At 34.7% G+C, this 21,548-nt stretch overlaps 1 protein-coding gene across 2 annotated transcripts in view; it reads left to right on the top strand.

Annotated features, from left to right (window-relative positions):
- The window catches only part of PGR (progesterone receptor), a 108,568-nt gene that overhangs the window by 69,465 nt on the left and 17,555 nt on the right, over positions 1 to 21,548 (top strand). Inside the window, exon 4 of one of the 2 annotated variants that reach the window (XM_072726281.1) lies at positions 7,458 to 7,763. The exons of the other annotated variant lie outside the window; for it this stretch is intronic. Within the exon in view, the coding sequence (XP_072582382.1) occupies positions 7,458 to 7,763 (306 nt within the window). The remainder of the gene's footprint in view (positions 1 to 7,457; positions 7,764 to 21,548) is intronic. 2 annotated transcript variants of the gene reach the window in all.

Genomic DNA, 21,548 nt, shown 5'->3' with positions numbered 1-21,548 from the left:
ATTTTTGCTCTAATCCTTATTATTTTCTTCCTTCTACTAGATTTGGCTTTGTTTCTTTCTTCTTTTTCTATCCTTTTAAAGTGGAAGGTTAGATTACTTATTTGAGACTTTTCACTTGAGGTAAGCAGGCATTGCTCTAAATTTTTCCCTTAGAAACTGCTTTTGCTGCTTCTGAAAGATTTGGGACTCTTGTGTTTTGTTTTCACTTGTGTGAAGGTATATTTTTATTTCATCTGATTTCTTGGTTGATCCATTTATTGTTTAGTAGCATTTGCTTAGCCTCCTTATGTTTGTGGTCTTTCTAGATTTTTTTCTCATAATTGATTTCTAGTTTCATAACATTGTGGTCAGAAATGCATGGTATATTTTCTATCTTCTTGAATTTATTATGGCTTGTTTTGTGATCTGTTAAGGAGATTGTTCTATTGTGCACTTGAAAAAGATGTGTATTCTGCTGTTTGAGGATAGAATGTTTTGCATGTGTCTGTTAGATCTGTCTGATCTAATGTGTCATCTAAGTCAGTTTTTCCTAATTGATTTTCTGTCTGGATGATCTGCCCATTAATATTATAAGATGTAGTAATAAGTACAATAAGTATTAATAAGTAATAACCCCCATTATTTTTGTAGTATTATTAGTTTCTCTCTTTATGTTTGTTTATATTTGCTTTATGTATTTGGATGCTTCTATGCTAGATGCCTAGATATTTACAATTGTTTATATCCCCTTGTTAGGTTATTCTGTCATTATGTAGTGACCTTCTTTGGCTCTTGTTATTCTTTGTTTTAAAGTCTATTTTGTCTAATATAAACAAATGTATTACTACCCCAGCTATTTTTTGCTTCCATTTGCATGGTATATACTTTTTCATCCCTTCATTTTCTATTTTTTTCTATTTAGTAAAATCCCTTTTTTGGCAGAAGATGGTTATTATTTTTTAATTTAAATTTTGTTATTTAATATGTAGTGCAATAAGGTTTCAGGAGTAGAATTCAGTGATTCATCACTTACATTTAACACACAATGCTCATCACAACACCCATCACCCATCTAAGCCCATCCCTTACCCAACTCTGTCCATCAATCTTCATTTTGTTCTCTGTCATTAAGTCACTTATGCCTCGTTCCCCTCTCTCCTTTTCTTCTTTTCTCCCTTCCCATATATCTGTTTTCTTTCTTAAATTACACATGAGTGAGATCATATGGGATTTGTCTTTCTCTGACTTATTTCACTTAGCATAATACACACTAGCTCCATCCACATTGCTGCAAATGGCAAGATTTCATTCTTTTTGATGGTTGAGTAATGTATATGTATATTGATCTTATACACACACACACACACACACACATACACACACCCTTCATCATCCCTTCACTTTCAATCTGTACATGTCTCATGTGTCTGTAGGTGTGAAATGAGTCTCTTGTATGCAGCATATAGATAGGTCTTATTTTTTTTATCCATTCAGTCACCCCGCATCTTTTGATTGAGGCATCTCATCCATTTACATTTAAAATAATTATTGGTAGGTATACACTTTTTGCCATTTGCAATTAATTGTTTTCTGGTTGTTTTTCTAGTTTTTCTTTGTTCTTTCCTTCCTTCTCACGCTCTTTCCCCTATGGTTTGAAGGCTTTCTTTAGCATTATACTTGGATTCCTTGCTCTTTATCTTTCAGGCATCTATTATAGATTTTTGATTTGTGGTTAACATTGGTTTCAGATATAAAATCTTGTGTATGTAGCAGGCTATACTTAGTTGATGATCTCTTAAGTTCAAACACATTCTAAAAGCACTAATTTTTAATACACCTTCCTTATTTTATGTATATACTATCCTATTTTACATCTTTTTCTTTGGTGATTCCTTTGACTGATTTTTGGAGATCTAATTGATTTTGCTACTTTTGTGTTTTAGCCCTTCATACTGGCTTTATAAGGGATTAATCTACTACCTCCAACTATTAAAAGTGATAAATCTAGAGATTTTTATAGCCTTCTGACCATATAACTAAATTATCTCAATACTTTGTTAGAATTACTTTATAATCCCTTAAGGTTTCTAGATATAATATTATCTGCAAATAAACTAATTATTAATGTTTACTATTGTGTTTTGGTAAATAGTGTTTATATCTTTCTACCTTTATTTTTTTATTTTTTATTTTAGATTTTATTTATTTATTGATGAGAGACAGAGAGAGAGAAAGAGGCAGAGACACAAGCAGAGGGAGAAGCAGGCTCCATGCAGGGAGCCCGATGTGGGACTCGATCCGGGGACTCCAGGATCACGCCCTGAGCCAAAGGCAGGCGCTAAACCGCTGAGTCACCCAGGGATCCCTCAACCTTTATTTTGAGTGTTTTTTTGTTTATTTGTTTAAGTAATGACCCTTGGATTTTAACAAAAAGCCTATACATTGGTTTCCTATTGCTGCTGTAATGAAGCACCAAAATTTAGTATTTTAAAAAATACACATTTATTATCTGGTGGTCAGAAATCTGAAATAGGTTTTACTGGCTCAAATCAAGATATTAGCAATACTGCACTTCTTTTTTGGGCTCCAGGTGAAAATCTGTATCCTTATATTTTTCAGCTTCTTAGAGATTGCCCAAATTCTTTGGCTTGTGGTGCAAATCCATCTTTAAAGTGAGCAGTGGTCAAGTTTTTGTCAAGAGGTCATCTCTTTTGATTTTTCTGCCTCCCTTTCCCCCATTTAAATACCCTATGATACCCAGTATCACCAGAGTATCACAGAGTCCTAGCCCCACCTGGATAATCCAGGATACTCTTCTTAATGTCAACTGGTTAGCAGTCTTAATTCTATATGCAACTTTAATTCTTTGTTATTCCTGACATCTTTAGGAACCATGATTCTGCCTTTCAAAGCTTCTTATCATTTATTGATAAAATGTTATTGCTTCTTATCATTGTTATTGATAAAAATTGTGTGATTTTCTCCTTTGTTCTGATATGATAAATTATGGTGGCAGATTTTCCAGAATTGAGCCATCCTTTTCTTCTCAGAACAGGCTCTACTAGAATAAGTTATAGTGTTCTATTTTTAATGCTGCAGCATTCAAGTTGTTGTTAGTTCATTTTAAAGCTTTATCTATATAATCATGATATCTTAATCTTTATTTCTGGTATGATGTTTTTCATATTGTTTGCTTTATGAAATATATAGGGAAAGTTTTAAGTTCTTTCTTTAAGATAGTATAAGGGAAATCTTCTGCCACTAAAGAAATTAAGACCTAGACTGTGACACTATCAGAATCAGTTTTGATAATTTATGTTCTATAAAAGTCTCCATTTTCTAAATTATCAAATTTATTTAGGAGTGTTTCATTTAATATTGTTTTCTAATTCTAATTATTTTAGTATGTGTAGTTAAAGTTCCTGCACCACACATCATATGAAACATTTTTCCTCTTTTTTTCTTATTGTTTGACCTTCTCTTTTCTGCTTTTTGCTGAATGCTTCACTCATTTTTTTTCATTATTTTCGCACAAAAACTACATAATTCTTTACATATATATTTTTGCATTTAACTGTATCTCACGCATTTTGATTTGAAATGTTATCTTTTTGTTAATACCTAGATGATTAATAATTTTGTGTAATTTCCTGTTTGTCAAGGATTTAACTAGAAAAATGTGTTAAATGCCAAGTTAGCTTTAATTTTTAATAAAATGATGTTATGATGAAAAAATGTGTTAAAGATTCCTTGTCCTGTATAAATTTTAAGTTCTCTATCTGTACTTATTAATTGTGTACTTACTGTGTAAAATGTGAAACAGGAATATTCCCACTCTTTTTATCAAGTTTTTCTTTTTCTTTTTTTGGGGGGAGGGTAGGGAGGATTCTGTTCTAAATGTTGTCTGCTGTATTATTGTTTAATAAAGGCTTAAGCTTTATGCTTCCTTTGAGAGGGAATACCTTTTATTCTTAATATCCTCATTTTGTCTCATTTTAATGTCTTTGGCCTTGAATTCTGTTTTATCTGTTATTAATATCGATTGCTTCTCCTGCTTGCCACATGTATTTGCTTGGTTCACCTTTTCACATCTTTTAATTTTCCTCATATTTCCCTATCTTTTTGTTGTTTTTCATACAAACTACAAATAGAATGTTTTTAACCCCCAGCCTGACTTTCTTTAATGATGACATTTATTGAGGTAATCAATGTATAAGCTTTTATTTCTTCCCATACATTATATATATATTTATGTATTTATTTAAGTATATTTGTTACTTCAATACTCCTTTCCTTTTCTTACTTTGCTGAGTTAATCAACTTTTCCTTCATTTTCTTTTCCCCATTCAATAACCAGTCATCCATTGTTAATTTGTTTTTCCATTTGGCTCATGTTTATATTCTTGTTCTGAAGAGTTGTAATTAAACTATAATTAAACTATATTTCACTTTAATAGTATCAGAATTAAACAATAACTATGTCTAACATATTACCAAATTATTTTAATAACACATAATAAATAAGTTCAGAACCTTTTTCTCTCCCCTCCCAATCCCTATAATTTTTTGTAAGGTAGTTCAGAATTTTTTTTTTCTTAATTTTTTATTTATTTATAATAGTCACATAGAGAGAGAGAGAGAGGCAGAGACACAGGAGAGGGAGAAGCAGGCTCCATGCACCGGGAGCCCGATGTGGGATTCGATCCCGGGTCTCCAGGATCGCGCCCTGGGCCAAAGGCAGGCGCCAAACCGCTGTGCCACCCAGGGATCCCCAGAATTTTTACTACTAGGCTATCTGCAAGCTATCATTTTTTCCCAGAAACTTTTATCTTAACTATTGGGTTTATCATTCCCTTACATTATTTTATAAATTTTCTGAATCTCTATAGCCATAAACAAATATTCTTTAGTTTTGAGGGTTGTTTTTTCCACTTTATAAAAATTGTATCATATGGCATATATATTTCTGCAATTTGACCTTACTTACCTTAGTGAAGTTCTTTATTCTGATATACATTATTTTACTTTATTCATTTTTACTGCATTATATTATTATATTCTATGACTATCATTTATCCATTCTTTTTTTTTTTTTTTAAGAGAGAGAGTGCATGTTAGTGGGGGTGAAGAGAGAGAGAGAGTCTTAAGCAGACTCCACCCACAGGATGGAGCCAGTCACAGGGCTGGATCCCAGGACTCTGAGATCATGACCTGAGCTGAAATCAAGTGTCAAATGCTTAACTGACTGAGCCACCCAGGTGCCCCTATTCTCATTTTGATAGACATTTGTTTACACTCTGAAGGCTATTACATACATTGCAGCTATGAAACTTTTGCACATTCTATCCCTTGAAATAACATTCATCAGGATGAGTGAGAGATAACTATTAAGTCAGTCTTTCCATCTGCTTTCTAGTGCTCCCATGTCCACTCCCTAGTATCTGAGTCTTCCCTTTTTTAGGGAAGGCATGTATATTATCTCCTAAGGACAGACACAGTAGTTGGTAGAATAGTACAGTGAAAGGTGGTTACTGTACCCCCACCAGTAGTCTCTACTTAGATTACCCAAACCTCCAGATGCTATTATTTTTCAGAAGTACATAAATAATATCGTAATTAATGCAAAGTCATTCAATCTTGTTATTTAATTCTGTGTACTTTTTGCCATTGTCTATTTTCTCAACAAAATGCTAAAAGTACAATTATATGAAGTTCAATAGACTTGTTGTATTTATTTTTTGTTCTTTGTTTTTATTGAAGGATAGCTGAATACAATGTTATATTAGTTTCAAGAGTACATCATAGTGATTTGACAATTCTATATATTACTCAATGTGCATAAGAATAAGTGTAGTCACTATTTCTCACCATAGAAAGTTATTACAATATTATTTATGATATACCCCTTGCTGTACTTTTTTTATCTGTGACTTATCTTATAACTGGATGTTTATACTTACTTATTTTGCTCAGGCCCCAACCCACCTCTTGCATTCTTCTTCTTCTTTATAATTGAAATATAGTTGACACACTGTGTTACCTCAGGTTCAGTTATATAAAATAGTAATTCCCCATTATGTTATACTCTGTTCACAAGTGTAACTACCATCTGTCATCATGCAGTGTTGTTAGAGTACTACTGATTGCATTCCCTGTGCTGTAACTTTTACCCTGGTGAAATATTTACTACAAAACTGGAATCCCATGTCTCTCCCTCTCCTTCACCCATTTTACTCTCCCCCATTTACCTTCCATCTAGCAACCCTCAGTTTCTTCTGTGTATTTATGTCTGTTTCTGTTTCTTGATTGTTTAATTTTTTTTTGTTTTTAGATTTCACACATGAGTTAAATCATACAATATTTGTCTTTCATTTAGCATAATATGCTCCAGGTCCATCCATGTTATCATAAATGGCAAGATCTTATTATTTTTTATGAGCATCGAGTACTATTTCAGTGTGTGTGTGTGTGTGTGTGTGTGCATGTGTGTGGTGTGTTTCACATTTCTTTATTCAGTCATCTATCACCAGACCCTTGGTTTGTTTCCATATCTTGGCTGTCATTAATAATGCTTCATTAAACATAGGGGTTTATAATGTCTTTCCAAAGTATTTTTTTTTCATTTTCTTTGGGCAAACATTCAGTAGTGGAATTACTGGATCATATAGTATTTCTAATCTTTTGAGTAATCTCCATACTGTTTTCCATAGTGGTTGCACCAACTTACATTTCCACCAACAGTGTATGAGGATTCCCTTTTCTCCACATCCCACAAACACTTGTTATTGCTTGTCTTTTTATTCTAGCTATTCTGATGTAAGGTGGAAAATTATATTTCCTTGTACTTTTGACTTGCATTTTCCTGATTACTGATGTTGAGCATCTTTTCATGATTCTGTTGACAATTTGTGTGTCCTCGAAAAGAACATGGTTCAGATTCTCTGCCCATTTTTAATCAGATTGCCTTTTTTTCTGAGTTGTAGAAGTTCTTCATATTTTATATATATTAAACCTTTACTGGATATGTCATTTGCTAATATCCTCTCCCATTCAGTAAGTTGCCTTTTTGGTTTGTTGAGTTTCCTTCACTGTACAAAAGCTTTTTTTTACTTTGGTGTAGTCCCAATAGTTTAATTTGCTTTGCTTCCCTTGCCTGAGGAGACGTATCTAGAAAAATGATGCTAAGGATGATGACAAAGAGATTACTGTCTATATTTTCTTTTAGAGGTTTTATGGTTTCATGTCTCCCATTTAGGTCTTTAATCCATTTTGAGTTTATTTTTGTATATTGTGTATGCTGGTATAATTAATCTTCAATCCAAGTCTGAAACCTAACATTTTACTTATTCAATTTCATTTTATTAGATTGATGCTAAGACCTACAATGCTATAATTCTAAGACTTAAGAAAAATAACAGTCTGCTGGAAGATTTAGTTGATATGTATTTACATGATCTTTTCTCTTTTTTTCTTTATAGGTCGAAAATTTAAAAAGTTCAATAAAGTCAGAGTTATGAGAACATTGGATACTGTTGCTCTCCCACAACCTGTGGGCATTCCAAATGAAAGCCAAGCTCTAAGCCAAAGAATATCTTTTTCACCAAGTCAAGATATACAGTTAATTCCCCCATTGATTAACCTGCTAATGAGCATTGAACCAGATGTGATCTATGCAGGACATGACAACACCAAACCTGATACCTCCAGTTCTTTGCTGACGAGTCTTAATCAACTAGGCGAGAGACAACTTCTTTCAGTAGTCAAGTGGTCTAAATCATTGCCAGGTAATAATAATTTGTATATAAGATACAATGAAAATTTTACCATATTTCTTGTACTAGTAGATTGTTAAAGTCTGTACGGTAAAGTAAACATTGTATAAACAGCATGTGATAGTATGCATTTCAGCAGTTCAAAATACTTGTCTAGGATCCTACTGTGTCCTATGGAAATACCAAAGTCATATATAATACTTTGAGTCTTGATGATTCAAGAATTACATGCATGAAGCATTCAGGTAACAGCGTAAGTTTATGTGTTCAAGCACAGATGTTATAGTAATTTAGAGAAAGACAAATTGACCATCTTAAAAGTGTTTAGTTCATTCTAAGTGCTTATTTAACCAACCTCAAACAGCTGAAAATAAAACTGAATGTGTCTATTCATATAATACATTATATGAATAGTATAATAAAATTTATGGATAGTATCCAGAATAGAGTGGGGTATTTAAAGTTATTTAAGAAACATAATTTACAGAGGCACCTGAGTGGCTCAGTGGTTGAGCATCTGCCTTTGGCTCAGGTCATGATACTAGGGTCCTGGGATGGAGTCCCACATCAGGCTCTCCACAGGATGCCTGCTTCTCCCTCTGCCTACGTCTCTGCCTCTCTTTCTGTGTCTCTCATGAATAAATAAATAAAATCTTTTAAAAAGAGAAACATAATTTACAAATATATATAAATAATTTGGGTATAGGCAAATGAATTTCCTTCTCGTCACTATTTTTTCTAATTTATTTCAGACAAAGCAGATAACAGTGAGAATCTGGCTTGTACCATCATGAAAGGATTTAAATCACTTTATTTAAAAATTAGTTTTGCTTCCTCAGCACAGAGGCATACAAGGATGCAGCTTTTACTTGGCTAAATCCGAGACTACAGCGCCAGGAGAATACATGGGTAGCCATTAATCCCATAATTAAAAATAGTGCGTTTTTAAAAATTATATTCTCTTCACACCAAAGATATTCTTATACTTTTTTGGACCCATTGATTTTTCCAGTATCTGATCAAGAATTAAACATATTGTGCCATTTAGTCTCCAGGTAAATTCAGTAGTCTTTCTTAAAGATTCTTTTCTCATTTTTCCTTAGTATACTTTTGTTATTATTTTGCCTGAAGGATTTGAAATTCAATAGATCACTTGTTATTCAAAATTCAAGGTTATGTGAAACAGAAATAAAAATAGATTCCTACTTGTTGGATCTTTTTTAAACAATGCAGGTTGTGAAAAAATGTAATAAAATTCACTGCTCTATGGAGATAATAAGTAATTTTATAGAGAAATCCAAATACCCAAATTCTTATTAGCTTCATTGTTGCTGAAAGTCTTGGGCAGGTAATTTTTTTAACATTAGAAAATTTCTGAATTTTTAAAACTTACTGTAAAGTGGTTATCAAATTTGATAAATCATTATTAAATTAAGATATTACAATAAGATTGATTTTTTTTATGTTTAAAAGTAGTATTTAAACATGGGTTTAACTTTTCTTAGTTTTTATATTATTTAGAAAAGATGGTTTCTTTGATTTTGATTGATATGGCTTACTTTTTTTGCATTCTGGAGGTTCTTTACTGTTGAAAAAGATTCTACTATCAGTTGGTAAAGTTAGAAAAGAACCAGTTATAGCATAAAAGATAATGTATTCACTTTGGGTAAAAGCTAGTGAACATTTTAAGTTGGAATATTTACCTGTGAAGATTTTTCATTTTCTTTTTTTTTAAGATTTTATTTATTCATTCATGAGAGACACACAGAGAGAGGCAGAGACACTGGCAGAGAGAGAACCAGGCTCCATGCAGGGAGCCCAATGCTGGGACTCCAGGATCACGTCCTGGGGTGAAGGCCGTTGCTCAACTGCTGAGCCACCAATGCCTCCTACCCGTGAAGATTTTTTCATCCTCACATTCTCAAAAAGAATGGGAGGAAATTTTTACACTGAATTTAGAGGCAATTTTTTTAATGTTGCAAAAATGTAATTTGTATGTAAGTAAAAAAGAATGGTGGCATCCACCAGTACTATAGGTACCATTTCCATTAATTGTAACAATAAGAGAAGCTTACTCGATAATCTAATTTGATAATTTAAGTGAGCAAATGACTGAGTGGCCCATGATCTACGTATGCATGGTCTGCGTACTGCATGAATGATGAAAATGGTCAATGAAACAGAGTGATTATATTTAACTCTTTGAAAGGACTCATACATGTAAAGTAATCTGGTATCATTAGCTACTCAAAACTTTTCAATTGACTTTAAGCCAGAATACAGTTTTGACTCACTTGATTCAGTCAGTAAGTGTCTGTTGCATATCTGCTGTGTGCATGGCCTAATGATTAAACAATAGTGTTAGAAAGGAAAGCCAGAAGTGTGGGCTCATAGTGTGAACACATTTTAGTGCAACACATCATAGCATTGGGTCATCAATTTTGCACATGAGAGAAACGTATTTTATCCATTCACTCTACATGTTGCTTGGCCTATGAAAGATAAAACTTTTGTTAAATGAGACCTATTAAGTCAGGATGTCATGAACAAGGAATAGTGGAAAGGGAGGTGCAGGGGGATGGGATGATTGGGTGACAGGCACTGAGCGGGGCACTTGACGGGATGAGCACTGGGTGTTATGCTACATGTTGGCAAATCGAACTCCAATAAAAAATATACAAAAAAAATTAAGTCAGAATGTCAGTTTACTTATTTATAGTGCAAAAGAGATGCTGCTAGTAAAACATGTTGACAGGTCAATACAATAGGTAAGTATATTTTGGAAGTCAGATTAAGATCAGATGCAAAATAATCATAACTAAGGTAACAATATGCCAGAAGGCTCAAAGGCATATAAGTACAGGTCCCCGAAGGGATGCTAGTTGCCTGGTCAAGGCCTCTTCATTTCTTCTTTGTCTGCGCTCTTCTATTATCTTGGCCCATTATAGTAATTGCAGCTTGTCTTACATCTCTCATGATATTTTAGAGATATCATTGCTCCTAATAATGGAGACTTGCAAGATGCTTTAGTCTCATAACACATTTAAAATGATATCTTAGGTGATCCCTGGGTGGCTCAGCGGTTTGGCGTCTGCCTTTGGCCCAGGGCACGATCCTGGAGTCCCGGGATTGAGTCCCGCATCCGGCTCCCGACATGGAGCCTGCTTCTCCCTATGCCTGTGTCTCTGCCTCTCTCTCTCTCTCTCTCTCTCTCTCTCTTTCTCCCTCTCTATCATGAATAAATAAATAAATAAAAATCTTAAAAAATGATCTCTTAGGATACGTTACATCTGACATATTATATCTATTTGAATGATTTCTTACTTTTAGCTATAACTTCAGTTATAGCTAAAATATTTTATTATTTTGAGTTTGAAGTAACACAATATTTGCAAAATTTAAAAAAATGAACAAGATAAAGTTCAGGAGAATAGAGGAAGTGGAGGATCTTGAGCTCACTTCATCCTAGGAATACACACTATATCTGCATAACTCACTCTGAAAATGACATGAAGCCCAGCAGAACATAGCTTCCACAGTTATTCATGGAGATATGGAGATGAGGCCACATTGAAAATAAGAAGAGGGCAGAAACATGGTTGAGATCCAAAGCCCCAGCAAGACTAACCACAAATGGGAGAGATATAACAAGCACAGAGAAATGACAGGAACAGACCCCCTACTGGACACCCTCAGCACTGAGGACAAGCACTGGGAAGATGAATCCTCATAACCTCTAGCTTTGAAAACCAATAGGGGTTAACTTGGCAAGCTTTGAAAATCAATTGGGCCTAACTCTGGATATATTAAAAATCAGTGGGCTTAGCTCTAGGAGGGCTAAAGGCGAATAAGAAACTAATCTTCCCTCCTTAAAGAGCTAATATAATAAATAACCCAACTGACCCAACACAGCATATAGCAGCAGTTTGAATAGTACCTGGGATGTGGAGAGTATATTACTAATCTTAGAACATGGGCTAGAGGAACATAGATCTACAGGAGATTTCTTCAGGAACAAAAGTGCTGGCAGACACCATCTCTCTTCTCCTCCACCAGCCTCACTCTAGGCTGCTAGATACTTTTGGATACCAGAAGGACACCACCTATCTTACTAGCAGCATGTACCCAATTTATGTTCCCAGGCAGACTCACCCCTTCCATCTTGCCCACTTCAGCAAACATTCCTCAAAAGGGATCCTGCCCTGACACACTGTGCAAGCTGCCCCAGTAGGGACTGACACCACTCCAAAGTAACTCCTGCCCTGGGGATAGTAGGAAATAACCCCACACCCAGCACATGGGCAGTTCCAGCAGCTGACCATTTTAGCTGGCCACACAGTGATAACACCCTGTTTACTTTGCTTGTAGCTGTGGCAGACATACTGAGTGGAAAAATCTTGTCTGACTGCCAGCCCCAACTACCACAGAAAGCTCCTCAGGGGGCCACATATGGAGAGCACTCTGCCAATTGATGTCCATTTAATTGCCTCACAGAGTGCAAACAGGAGCCTGACTGCTAACATTGCCCACCAGCAAGCCCATGGTTATCTCAGACACACCCCACAGAAGCACAGGGACCAAACCCTGTCCTATGAAACCACAACAGGACTGGACTGGACTGAGAACTAAGTCAGCTAGTGGCTCAGCCACAAATGTAGTGCTCACACAGCCCATATCCAGGAGACACCTCTGGAGCACATGGTTCTGGTGAACAGGGGACATTGACTACTAGACACCACAAGACCTCTTCCACTACTTTTAATACCAGAAAACATAGCTAACCATCCTAATGCCTATAAACAAACAGAGTTAGACAGAATGTGGCAGAGGAATATGCCCCAAATGAAAGAACTGGACAAAATCACAGCAAAAGAACTAAATGAAATGGAAATAAGTATTATACCTGTTAAAAAAAATTCAGTAATGTCATAAAGCTATTCACTGGACTTGAAAAAAGTGTGGAAGGGAGTGCCTGGATGGCTCAGTCAGTTAAGCATCTGCCTTCAGCTCATGATCTTGGGTCCTGGGATTGAGCCCCATGTTGGGCTCCCTGCTCAGTGGGCAGTCTGCTTCTTTCTCTCCTTCTGTCCCTCCCCACTGCTCATGTGCTCTCTTACTCTCTCTACTCTCTCAAATGAATAAATAAAATCCTTTTTAAAATTAAAGAAAAAGATTGGAGGATCTCAGTGAGACCTTCAACAAAGAGATAGAAAATATAAAAAGAACCAATCAGAGATGAAGAATTCAATAACTGAAATAAAAAACACTAGACCGAATCAACAGCATATTAGACAATGCAGAAGAACAAATCAGCATCTGGAAGACAGACAAAGTAATGGAAAACAAACAACTGTAAAAGAAAAATGAGTAATAAAGAATTAAAGAATTAAAATATGGTTAAGGGAACTCAGTGACATCATTAACTGTAATAGCATTCATGTTATAGGAAATCCAGAAGGAAAAAAAGAGAAGACAAAGAAAACTTATTTGGAAAAATAATAGTAAATCGACCAATTACATACCCAGTATGGAGGTTAAGGCACAAGAACAGTAAAATCAATTATGTCTACAAAAATAAATCTAGGAAGTCACAAAATAAAAGGATGTAAAATATGGCATGGCAGAAAATGGGGAAGGGAGTAAAAATATAGGACATAAATGTGTCCAAACTTAAGTAATCATCAAGTTAATGGAGATTGCAATACACATAGATGTTATATGTGAAACCAATAGTAACCACAAATTTAAAACCTATAATATATACACACACGAAGAGAAAGGAATCCAAGCATAACACTAAAGAAAGCCATCAAACCATAAGGAAGGAAACAAAAGAAGAAACAGAGAAGAACATAAACAACCAGAAAACAAGTAACAAAATGGCAATGAGTGCATACTTATCAATTATTACTTTAAATCAAATGGACTAAATAATCAAAAGACACAGGGTGATGGAATGGATTAAAAAGAAGGCCCATCTGTATGCTATCTACAAGAGACACTTCAGACATAAAGATAGATACAGATTGAAAGTTAAGGGATTAAAAAACATTTACCATGAAAATGGATACAAATAAAAAACTAGAGTAGTAAACAAGCTTTAACAGACATAAAGGGAGAGATTGACAGTAATACAATAATAATAAGGACTTTAACACCCTATTTACATCAATGGATAGATAGGTCAGACAATCAACAAAGAAACAATGGCTTTGAGTGACACATTAGTCCAGATGGACCTTACAAATATATACATAATATTTCATCCCAAAACAGCAGAATACTCATTCTTTCAAGTATACATGTGACGTTTTCTGTGATAAATCACTTTAGGCCACAATACAATTCTCAGTATTCAAGAAGATTGAAATGTGGCATCATTCATCTTCCCACCACAATAGTATAAAACTAGAAATCAGCTACCAAAAATTATCTGGATAGAACATAAATACATGGAGGCTAAGTAACATGCTTCTTTTTTTTAAATTTATTTATGATAGTCACACAGAGAGAGAGAGAGAGAGAGAGGCAGAGACACAGGCAGAGGGAGAAGCAGGCTCCATGCACTGGGAGCCCGACGTGGGATTCGATCCCGGGTCTCCAGGATTGCGCCCTGGGCCAAAGGCAGGCGCTAAACCGCTGTGCCACCCAGGGATCCCAAATAACATGCTTCTAAATGATGAATGGTCAACCAAGAAATCAAAGAGGAAATTAAAAAAAAAAACCCGGAGTAAAAGAAATTAAAAACACAACTGTGTAAAATCTTTAGGACACAGCAAAACTTCGGGGGTGGGGGGGAGCTGCAGATACAGACCTGCATGAAGAAACAAGAAAAATCTCACACTTTGTACCTAAAAAAGAGAGAAAGAACAGAGCCCAAAACTAGCAAATAAATATTATGACAGAAATAAATGAAATAGAGACTAAAAAAGTAATACAAAAGATCAATGAAACCTGGAGCTTTTTCTTTTGAAAATTAAGGAAAATTGATAATCTTGAGCCATATTTACTAAGAAAAAAGAGGACTCAAATAAAATCAGAAACAAAAGAGAAGTAACAACCAAAACCACAGAAATGTAAAGGACTATGAGAGTATTGTGAAAACTTACATGCCAGCATATTGGATAACCTAGAAGAAATGAATAAACTCCTAGAAACATATAACTACAAAACTGAATCAGGAAGAAATAGAAATTTTGAACAGACTAATTACTAGTAAGGAAATTGAATCAGTAATAAAAAAACTGAACAAACAGAAGTCCAGGACAAGATGGCTTCACAGGTGAATTCTAACTAGCATTTTAAAAAGAGTTAATACCTTTTGGTTTTCAATTTTTTTTCCAAAAAATAAAGAGGAAAGAAACTTCCAAATTCATTCTACAAGACCAGCATTACCTTGATGCCAAAACCAAATAAAGGTCCTACAAAAAAAGGTAACTGCAGGCCAATATCTCTGATAAATACATGTATACAAAAATCCTTGACAAAATATTAACAAATTGAATTCAATAATACATTTAAAAATTATTCAGCATGATCAAATAAAACATTTCAGGGATACAAGTTTGGTTCAATAATACAAAATTAATGTGATACATTACATTAATAAGAGAAAAGATAAAAACAGTATCATCATCTTAATAGATGCAAAAAAAGCATTTAAGAAATTACAACATGGGATCCCTGGGTGGCGCAGTGGTTTAGCACCTGCCTTTGGCCCAGGGCACGATCCTGGAGACCCGGGATCGAATCCCACGTCGGGCTTCCGGTGCATGGAGCCTGCTTCTCCCTCTGCCTATGTCTCTGCCCCTCTCTCTGTCTCTCTGTGTGACTATCATAAATAAATAAATAGAAATTTAAAAAACAATTTTAAAAAACATTTAAAAAAAAGAAATTACAACATCTCTTCATCATAAACTCAACAGAAAAAGTTTAAAGGGAACATATTTCAATCTAATAAAGACATATATGAAAAACCCACAGGTAACATCTACTTAATAGTAAAAACTGAGAGCCTTTTTTCTAAGATCAGGAACAAGACAAGGAATTCCACTCTTACCACTGTTATGCAATATAGTACTAGAAGTCACAGCTTCAGCAATTCAGACAAGAAAAAGAAATACAAGATTTCCAAATTGGTGAGGAAGAAAAAAACCTGTCATTTTACGCAGATGGCATGATATTATATATAGAAAACTCTAAAACGTCCACCCAAAACTATTAGAACTGATAAACTATTTAATAAAGCTTCAAGATACAAAATTAATATATAGAAATCAGTTACATTTCTATACAATCATAATGAAGTAGCAGAAAGATAAATTAAGAAAACATCACCATTTACAACTGTACCAAAAAGAATAAGATATCTAGGAATAAGCATAACCAAGGAATGTGAGAACCTGTACTCTGAAAACTATAAAATACCGATGAAGGAACTTGAAGATGGCACAAATGAAAAGATACCCCATGCTCATGGATTGGATGTTCATATTACCCAAAGCAATCTACAGATTTAATGCAAACCCTATCCAAATAATGGCAGCATTTTCCACAGAACTAGAACAAACAGTCCTAAAATTTGTGTCCACAGATGAACCGAAATAACCAAAGCAATCTTGAGAAAGAAGAACAAAGGTGAAGAGTTCACAATCCCAGACTTTAAGAAATAGTACAAAATTGCAGCAATCTAGACAATCTAAGCAAGGTACTGCCATGGAATCATACACATAAATCAAAGGAACTGAATAGAAAGCCCAGGAGTAAACCCACAACTATATGACCAATTAATCTTCAATAAAGAGGGAAAGAATATATAATTGGAAAAAATCTTTTCAACAAATGATGTTGGGAAAACTGGACATGCAGCAGAATGAAACTGGACCACTTGCTAACACTATACACAAAAATAAATGCACAATGGATTAGGACCTAATTGTGAGAGCTGAAACCATAAAAATCTTAGAAGAGATACAGACAGTAATTTCTCTGACATCAACCCTAATGACAATTTTTTAGATGTGTCTCCTGGGGCATGGGAAACAAAGGCAAAAAATAAACTATTGAGAGTACATCAAAATAAACTTCTGCACAAAAAAGGAAAACAACTAACAAAACTGAAACACAACCTACTGAATGAGAGAAGCTATTTGCAAATGACATATCTGGGGATCCCTGGGTGGCGTAGTGGTTTGGCGCCTGCCTTTGGCCCAGGGTACGATCCTGGAGACCGGGATCAAATCCTACATCGGGCTCCCTGCATGGAGCCTGCTTCTCCCTCTGCCTATGTCTTTGCCTCTCTCTCTCTCTCTCTCTCTCTCTCTGTGTGTGTGTGACTATCATAAATAAATTAAAAATAAATTAAAAAATAAAAAATAAATAAAAATTAAAAATGACATATCTGATAAAATATCAGTATCCAAAATATGTAAAGAACTTACACCAACTCAACATCAAAAAACCCAAATATCCCAATTTAAAAATTGGCAGAAGACATGAATGGACATTTATTTCTTCAAAGAAGACATCCAGTTGGCTAACAGACACATGTAAAGATGTTCAGCATCACTCATCATCTGGGAAATAGAAACCAAAATCATGATGAGATATCACTTCACATCTGTCAGAATGGCTAAAATAAAAAGGACAATAAATAACAAATGTTGGCAAGGATATGGAGAAAAAGGAACCCTCACATACTATTGGTGGGAATGTAAATTGGTGCAATCACTGTAGAAAATAGTATGGAGTTTCCTCCAAAAGATAAAGATAGAAATATCATATGATCCAGTAATGATATTTCTGGGTATCTACCCAGAGAATGCAAAACACTATTTCAAAAGGATATATACACCTCTATGTTTATTGCAGAAGTATTTACAATAGCCAAATTATGGAAGCAGGCTAAGTGTCCATCGATAGATGAATGGATAAAGAGTATTGGTATATATATGTATGTGTATACACACACACACACACACACACACACACACACAATGGAATACTATTCAGCTATTAAAAAGAATGAAATCTTGCCATTTGCAACAACATGGATGGAGCTAAAGAGTATTATGCTAAGTGAAACGAATCAGTCAGAGAAAGACAAATGCCATGTGATTTCACTCATATTTGGAATTTAAGAAACAAAGCAAAGAGCAAAGGAAAAAAAAAGAGAGAGAGAGAGAGAGAGAGAGAGAGAGAGAGAGAGACAAACCAAGAAATAGACTCTTAACTATAGAGAACAAACCAAAGGTTACCAGAGGGGTAATGGATGGGGGGATACATGAAGTAGGTGATGGGGATTAAAGAGTACATTTCGGGATCCCTGCGTGGCGCAGCGGTTTGGCGCCTGCCTTTGGCCCAGGGCGCGATCCTGGAGACCCAGGATCGAATCCCACATCGGGCTCCCGGTGCATGGAGCCTGCTTCTCCCTCTGCCTATGTCTCTGCCTCTCTCTCTCTCTCTCTCTCTGTGACTATCGTAAAATAAAAATAAAAAATAAAAAATAAATAAATAAAGAGTACATTTCTCATGAGAAGCACTGAATAATGTATGGAAGTGCTGCATCACTATATTGTACACTTGAAAGTATATAATACTATATGTTAATTATACTGGATTAAAATTAAAAACTTAAAATCAAAACACTAATTTGAATATATATATATATATTTCCCTGTGTTTACTGCAGCATTATTTACAATAGCGAAGACTGGAAGCAGCACAAGTGCCCCATTAATAAATGAATAAATATAGAACATGTCATATATTTAAAAAGTGAGATTGTGCCATTTGCAACAACATAGGTGGACCTAACAGGTATTATTCTAAGTGAAATATATCAGAAAAAGAAAAATACTATATGATTTCAGTTATATGTGGAATTTAAAAAAAAGGAAGAGACCAAAAAAAAAAAAAAGAGAGAGACTCAAAATAGAGAACAAATTGGTGGTTGCCAGAGAGGAAATTGCTAGAGGGACATGTGAAATAGAGGGCTCTAATAGGTACAGATTTCCAGTTATGAAATAAAGAAGTCATGGAGATGAAAATTATAGTAAATAGAATAAAGCCAGTAATAGTGTGTGAACATTCGTTACAGATGGTGACTATACTTAACAGTGGGGGAGCCTTGTATAATGTACAAAATTGTTAAATCATTATGTTGTATACCTGAAACTAATATAACACTGTATGTTAGTTAAATTTTTTTAAAATATAAACTCTGTATGTTAGTTAAGATATATTTCTTCTCTGAAGGAACTTTCAATCCAGTGGAATAAATAAGATACTCAAACAACTATAGTGATGTGTGAATGTGACATAAGATACAAATATAAAGATAAGAGAGACAGAAGACACTTTTGGCTTCAGGGGACCAGAGAAGGCTTCAGAGACAAAGTGTTAATTACATTTCAACTTGAAGGAGAAATGAGACTTTGGAATAGCGTAACTTATAATGTAAAATAAGGAAACCATGATGTTTGGTGAATAATGAAATAGACTAGCGTAAGAGTGATTCTCCATCTTTTCAAGTATAAGGGTCCCTTTGTAACATAAAAAAGTATTATCATACCTTCCCCCAAAGCATAGTAATGAAAACATTTAATTGAGAAAATACATTTGTAAATATGTTTTCTCAAATACTACTACAGTAAGTATTGGCATCCTGGGGGTTTCGTCACCCAAGTATTAGGAAGTTACTGATAATAAATTTATGTTGGGGAGAGTAAGTGAAGGAAATTTAGAGGCATAAGTTATGGGTTGATCAAGGAGGATCTTGAAAGTCAAGGCCAGCTTTGGAAATTAAATTAATAAGTACTTATTCCTAATTCAATTTCATTTTGAAATATTCTTTATCCTTTATATCAGGATATTATAGCAGAATTTATGTGACAGGTTAGAGGGAAATATTTCCTTTTTATAAATTTTGTCCTGATTCTTGTTTATTTTGTGAAAAAATCTATGAGGATCAATGCTTTAACATTTTTAAACATTGCATTTTTTAATACATATCTTACTTCTTCATCCTAGTTAGCCAGACTACTTGCAATCAACAGTATCAGAACACTGGAACAATCTTTTGCCTTGCTTCCTGCCTTCGAAGTATCCCAAAATAGCTTTTGAGTCAGGGACAGCCACCACATATGTGACAAAGAATATTTTCTTTCATCCCAAATAAAATGAATAAATCAAATTACTGCCCCCAAAAAAAGTGATGGGAAAGAAATGAAATTAGCCTATGAGTAAAGTCAAGCTTTGGTAATACTTTTATGAAGCCTCTCAAAGATGACTTTTTTCTAGCCTCCTATTCCACTGAATTACTATTGCTGATGTCAACAAAATTTTTTATCAAATATAATGAATACCTTCAGCTTTTAACATGGTTTGCATGCCCTTGAAGCCTTGACAAAGTACCATTTCTTGCTGATACTCTTACTTTGGCATTTGTCATTTCCCTTCAGGTAGATATGTTTCTCTCAATGTGCACATTTTGTTTCCTTTTTGGATTTGTTTTTCCATTCACATGATAAATTTGGCATTTACTCCAGTAGTTTCTAACTCTACACACACTAGATGAGCCCATTCACAACCTTGTCTTCAACTACCACTATATTCTGGTGATTCCTAAATATGTAAGTATCAACCTAGACCCTCTAATGAACTATTGAACCAGGTATTTCAATTATTTATTATATATTTCCACCTGGATGATTTCCAGGTCAGCATGGCCTTCTCCATAAACCTAAAACCTTTTTCTTTATCTTGAAATAGTGCATCAGATAGAATCTTGGGCAATGAGGGGGACACTTGGTGGGATGAGCACTGGGGGTTATGCTATATGTTGGCAAATTGAACTCCAATAAAATTTTTTTTAGAAAAAGATAGAATCTTGGGTATCATACTAGGCTCAATTTTGTCCTTCACCTCTTGTCCAATTAGTTATCAAATTCTGTCAACTCCACTTACTAAATATAAATATATGATTGATTATATATACTACTTCCACTGCTACCTCCCTAAATTAGTTGAGGTTTCCTAGATTTCAACTGTAGCTCTTTTTAGTAACCCTATTGCTGGTTTCCCCCTACCACCAAACAGTCCTTTTCTGCCACCAGAATCATCTTTCTAAAAATAATTATAGTCAATTATATTATTTTTCCCTTTGCTTTTCATAACAAAGTTCAAACTTCTTAACCTTAATATCCAAGATTCCCCTGTGAATTGGTTCCTGAATTTACAATATTATCTTTCATTCTTCCTCTCCACGCAGCTCTAAGTTTCAATACTCACAATGCTTTTTGCTCAGTATCCTGCCTCCTTTTGCCCATATTGTTTCCCAACACAAAGATCCTCCTCATTCCCCACATTTTCATCCCTAACTAGGCTGGTCAGTTGGCTGGTCCCTAACTAGCCTTCAGGATTATAATTACCTGTCACTTCCCCAAGGATGAGTTCCCTGTCCTTCCCAGACTGAGTCATTGGCCCCTTGGCTCAATCACATCACCTTTGCCTTTGTCAACAGTACTATCACTCTGAGTTGTAATTATGTTCTCATTTTCTGTCTCACCAGATTGCAAGTGTTAAAGGTAGAAACATCTTTCTAATCTTTGTGCCTAGTTGAAACCATAATGCTTCATCCACAGGGATGCTTAAATAGTGTTTATAGAAATGTAAATTATGGAATTGATACAAATGGAACTGTGCCCTCTTAAATCATTAGCCATCAAGTCCTTATTCATAAAAAAAAATCGTATACATGTTGGTGATTATACTTATGCCGTAATTTTTTTGCACTCC

Source organism: Vulpes vulpes, chromosome 11 (assembly GCF_048418805.1).
Source record: "Vulpes vulpes isolate BD-2025 chromosome 11, VulVul3, whole genome shotgun sequence".
NCBI lineage: Eukaryota > Metazoa > Chordata > Mammalia > Carnivora > Canidae > Vulpes > Vulpes vulpes.
This window is presented reverse-complemented; position numbering and strand designations above follow the sequence as displayed.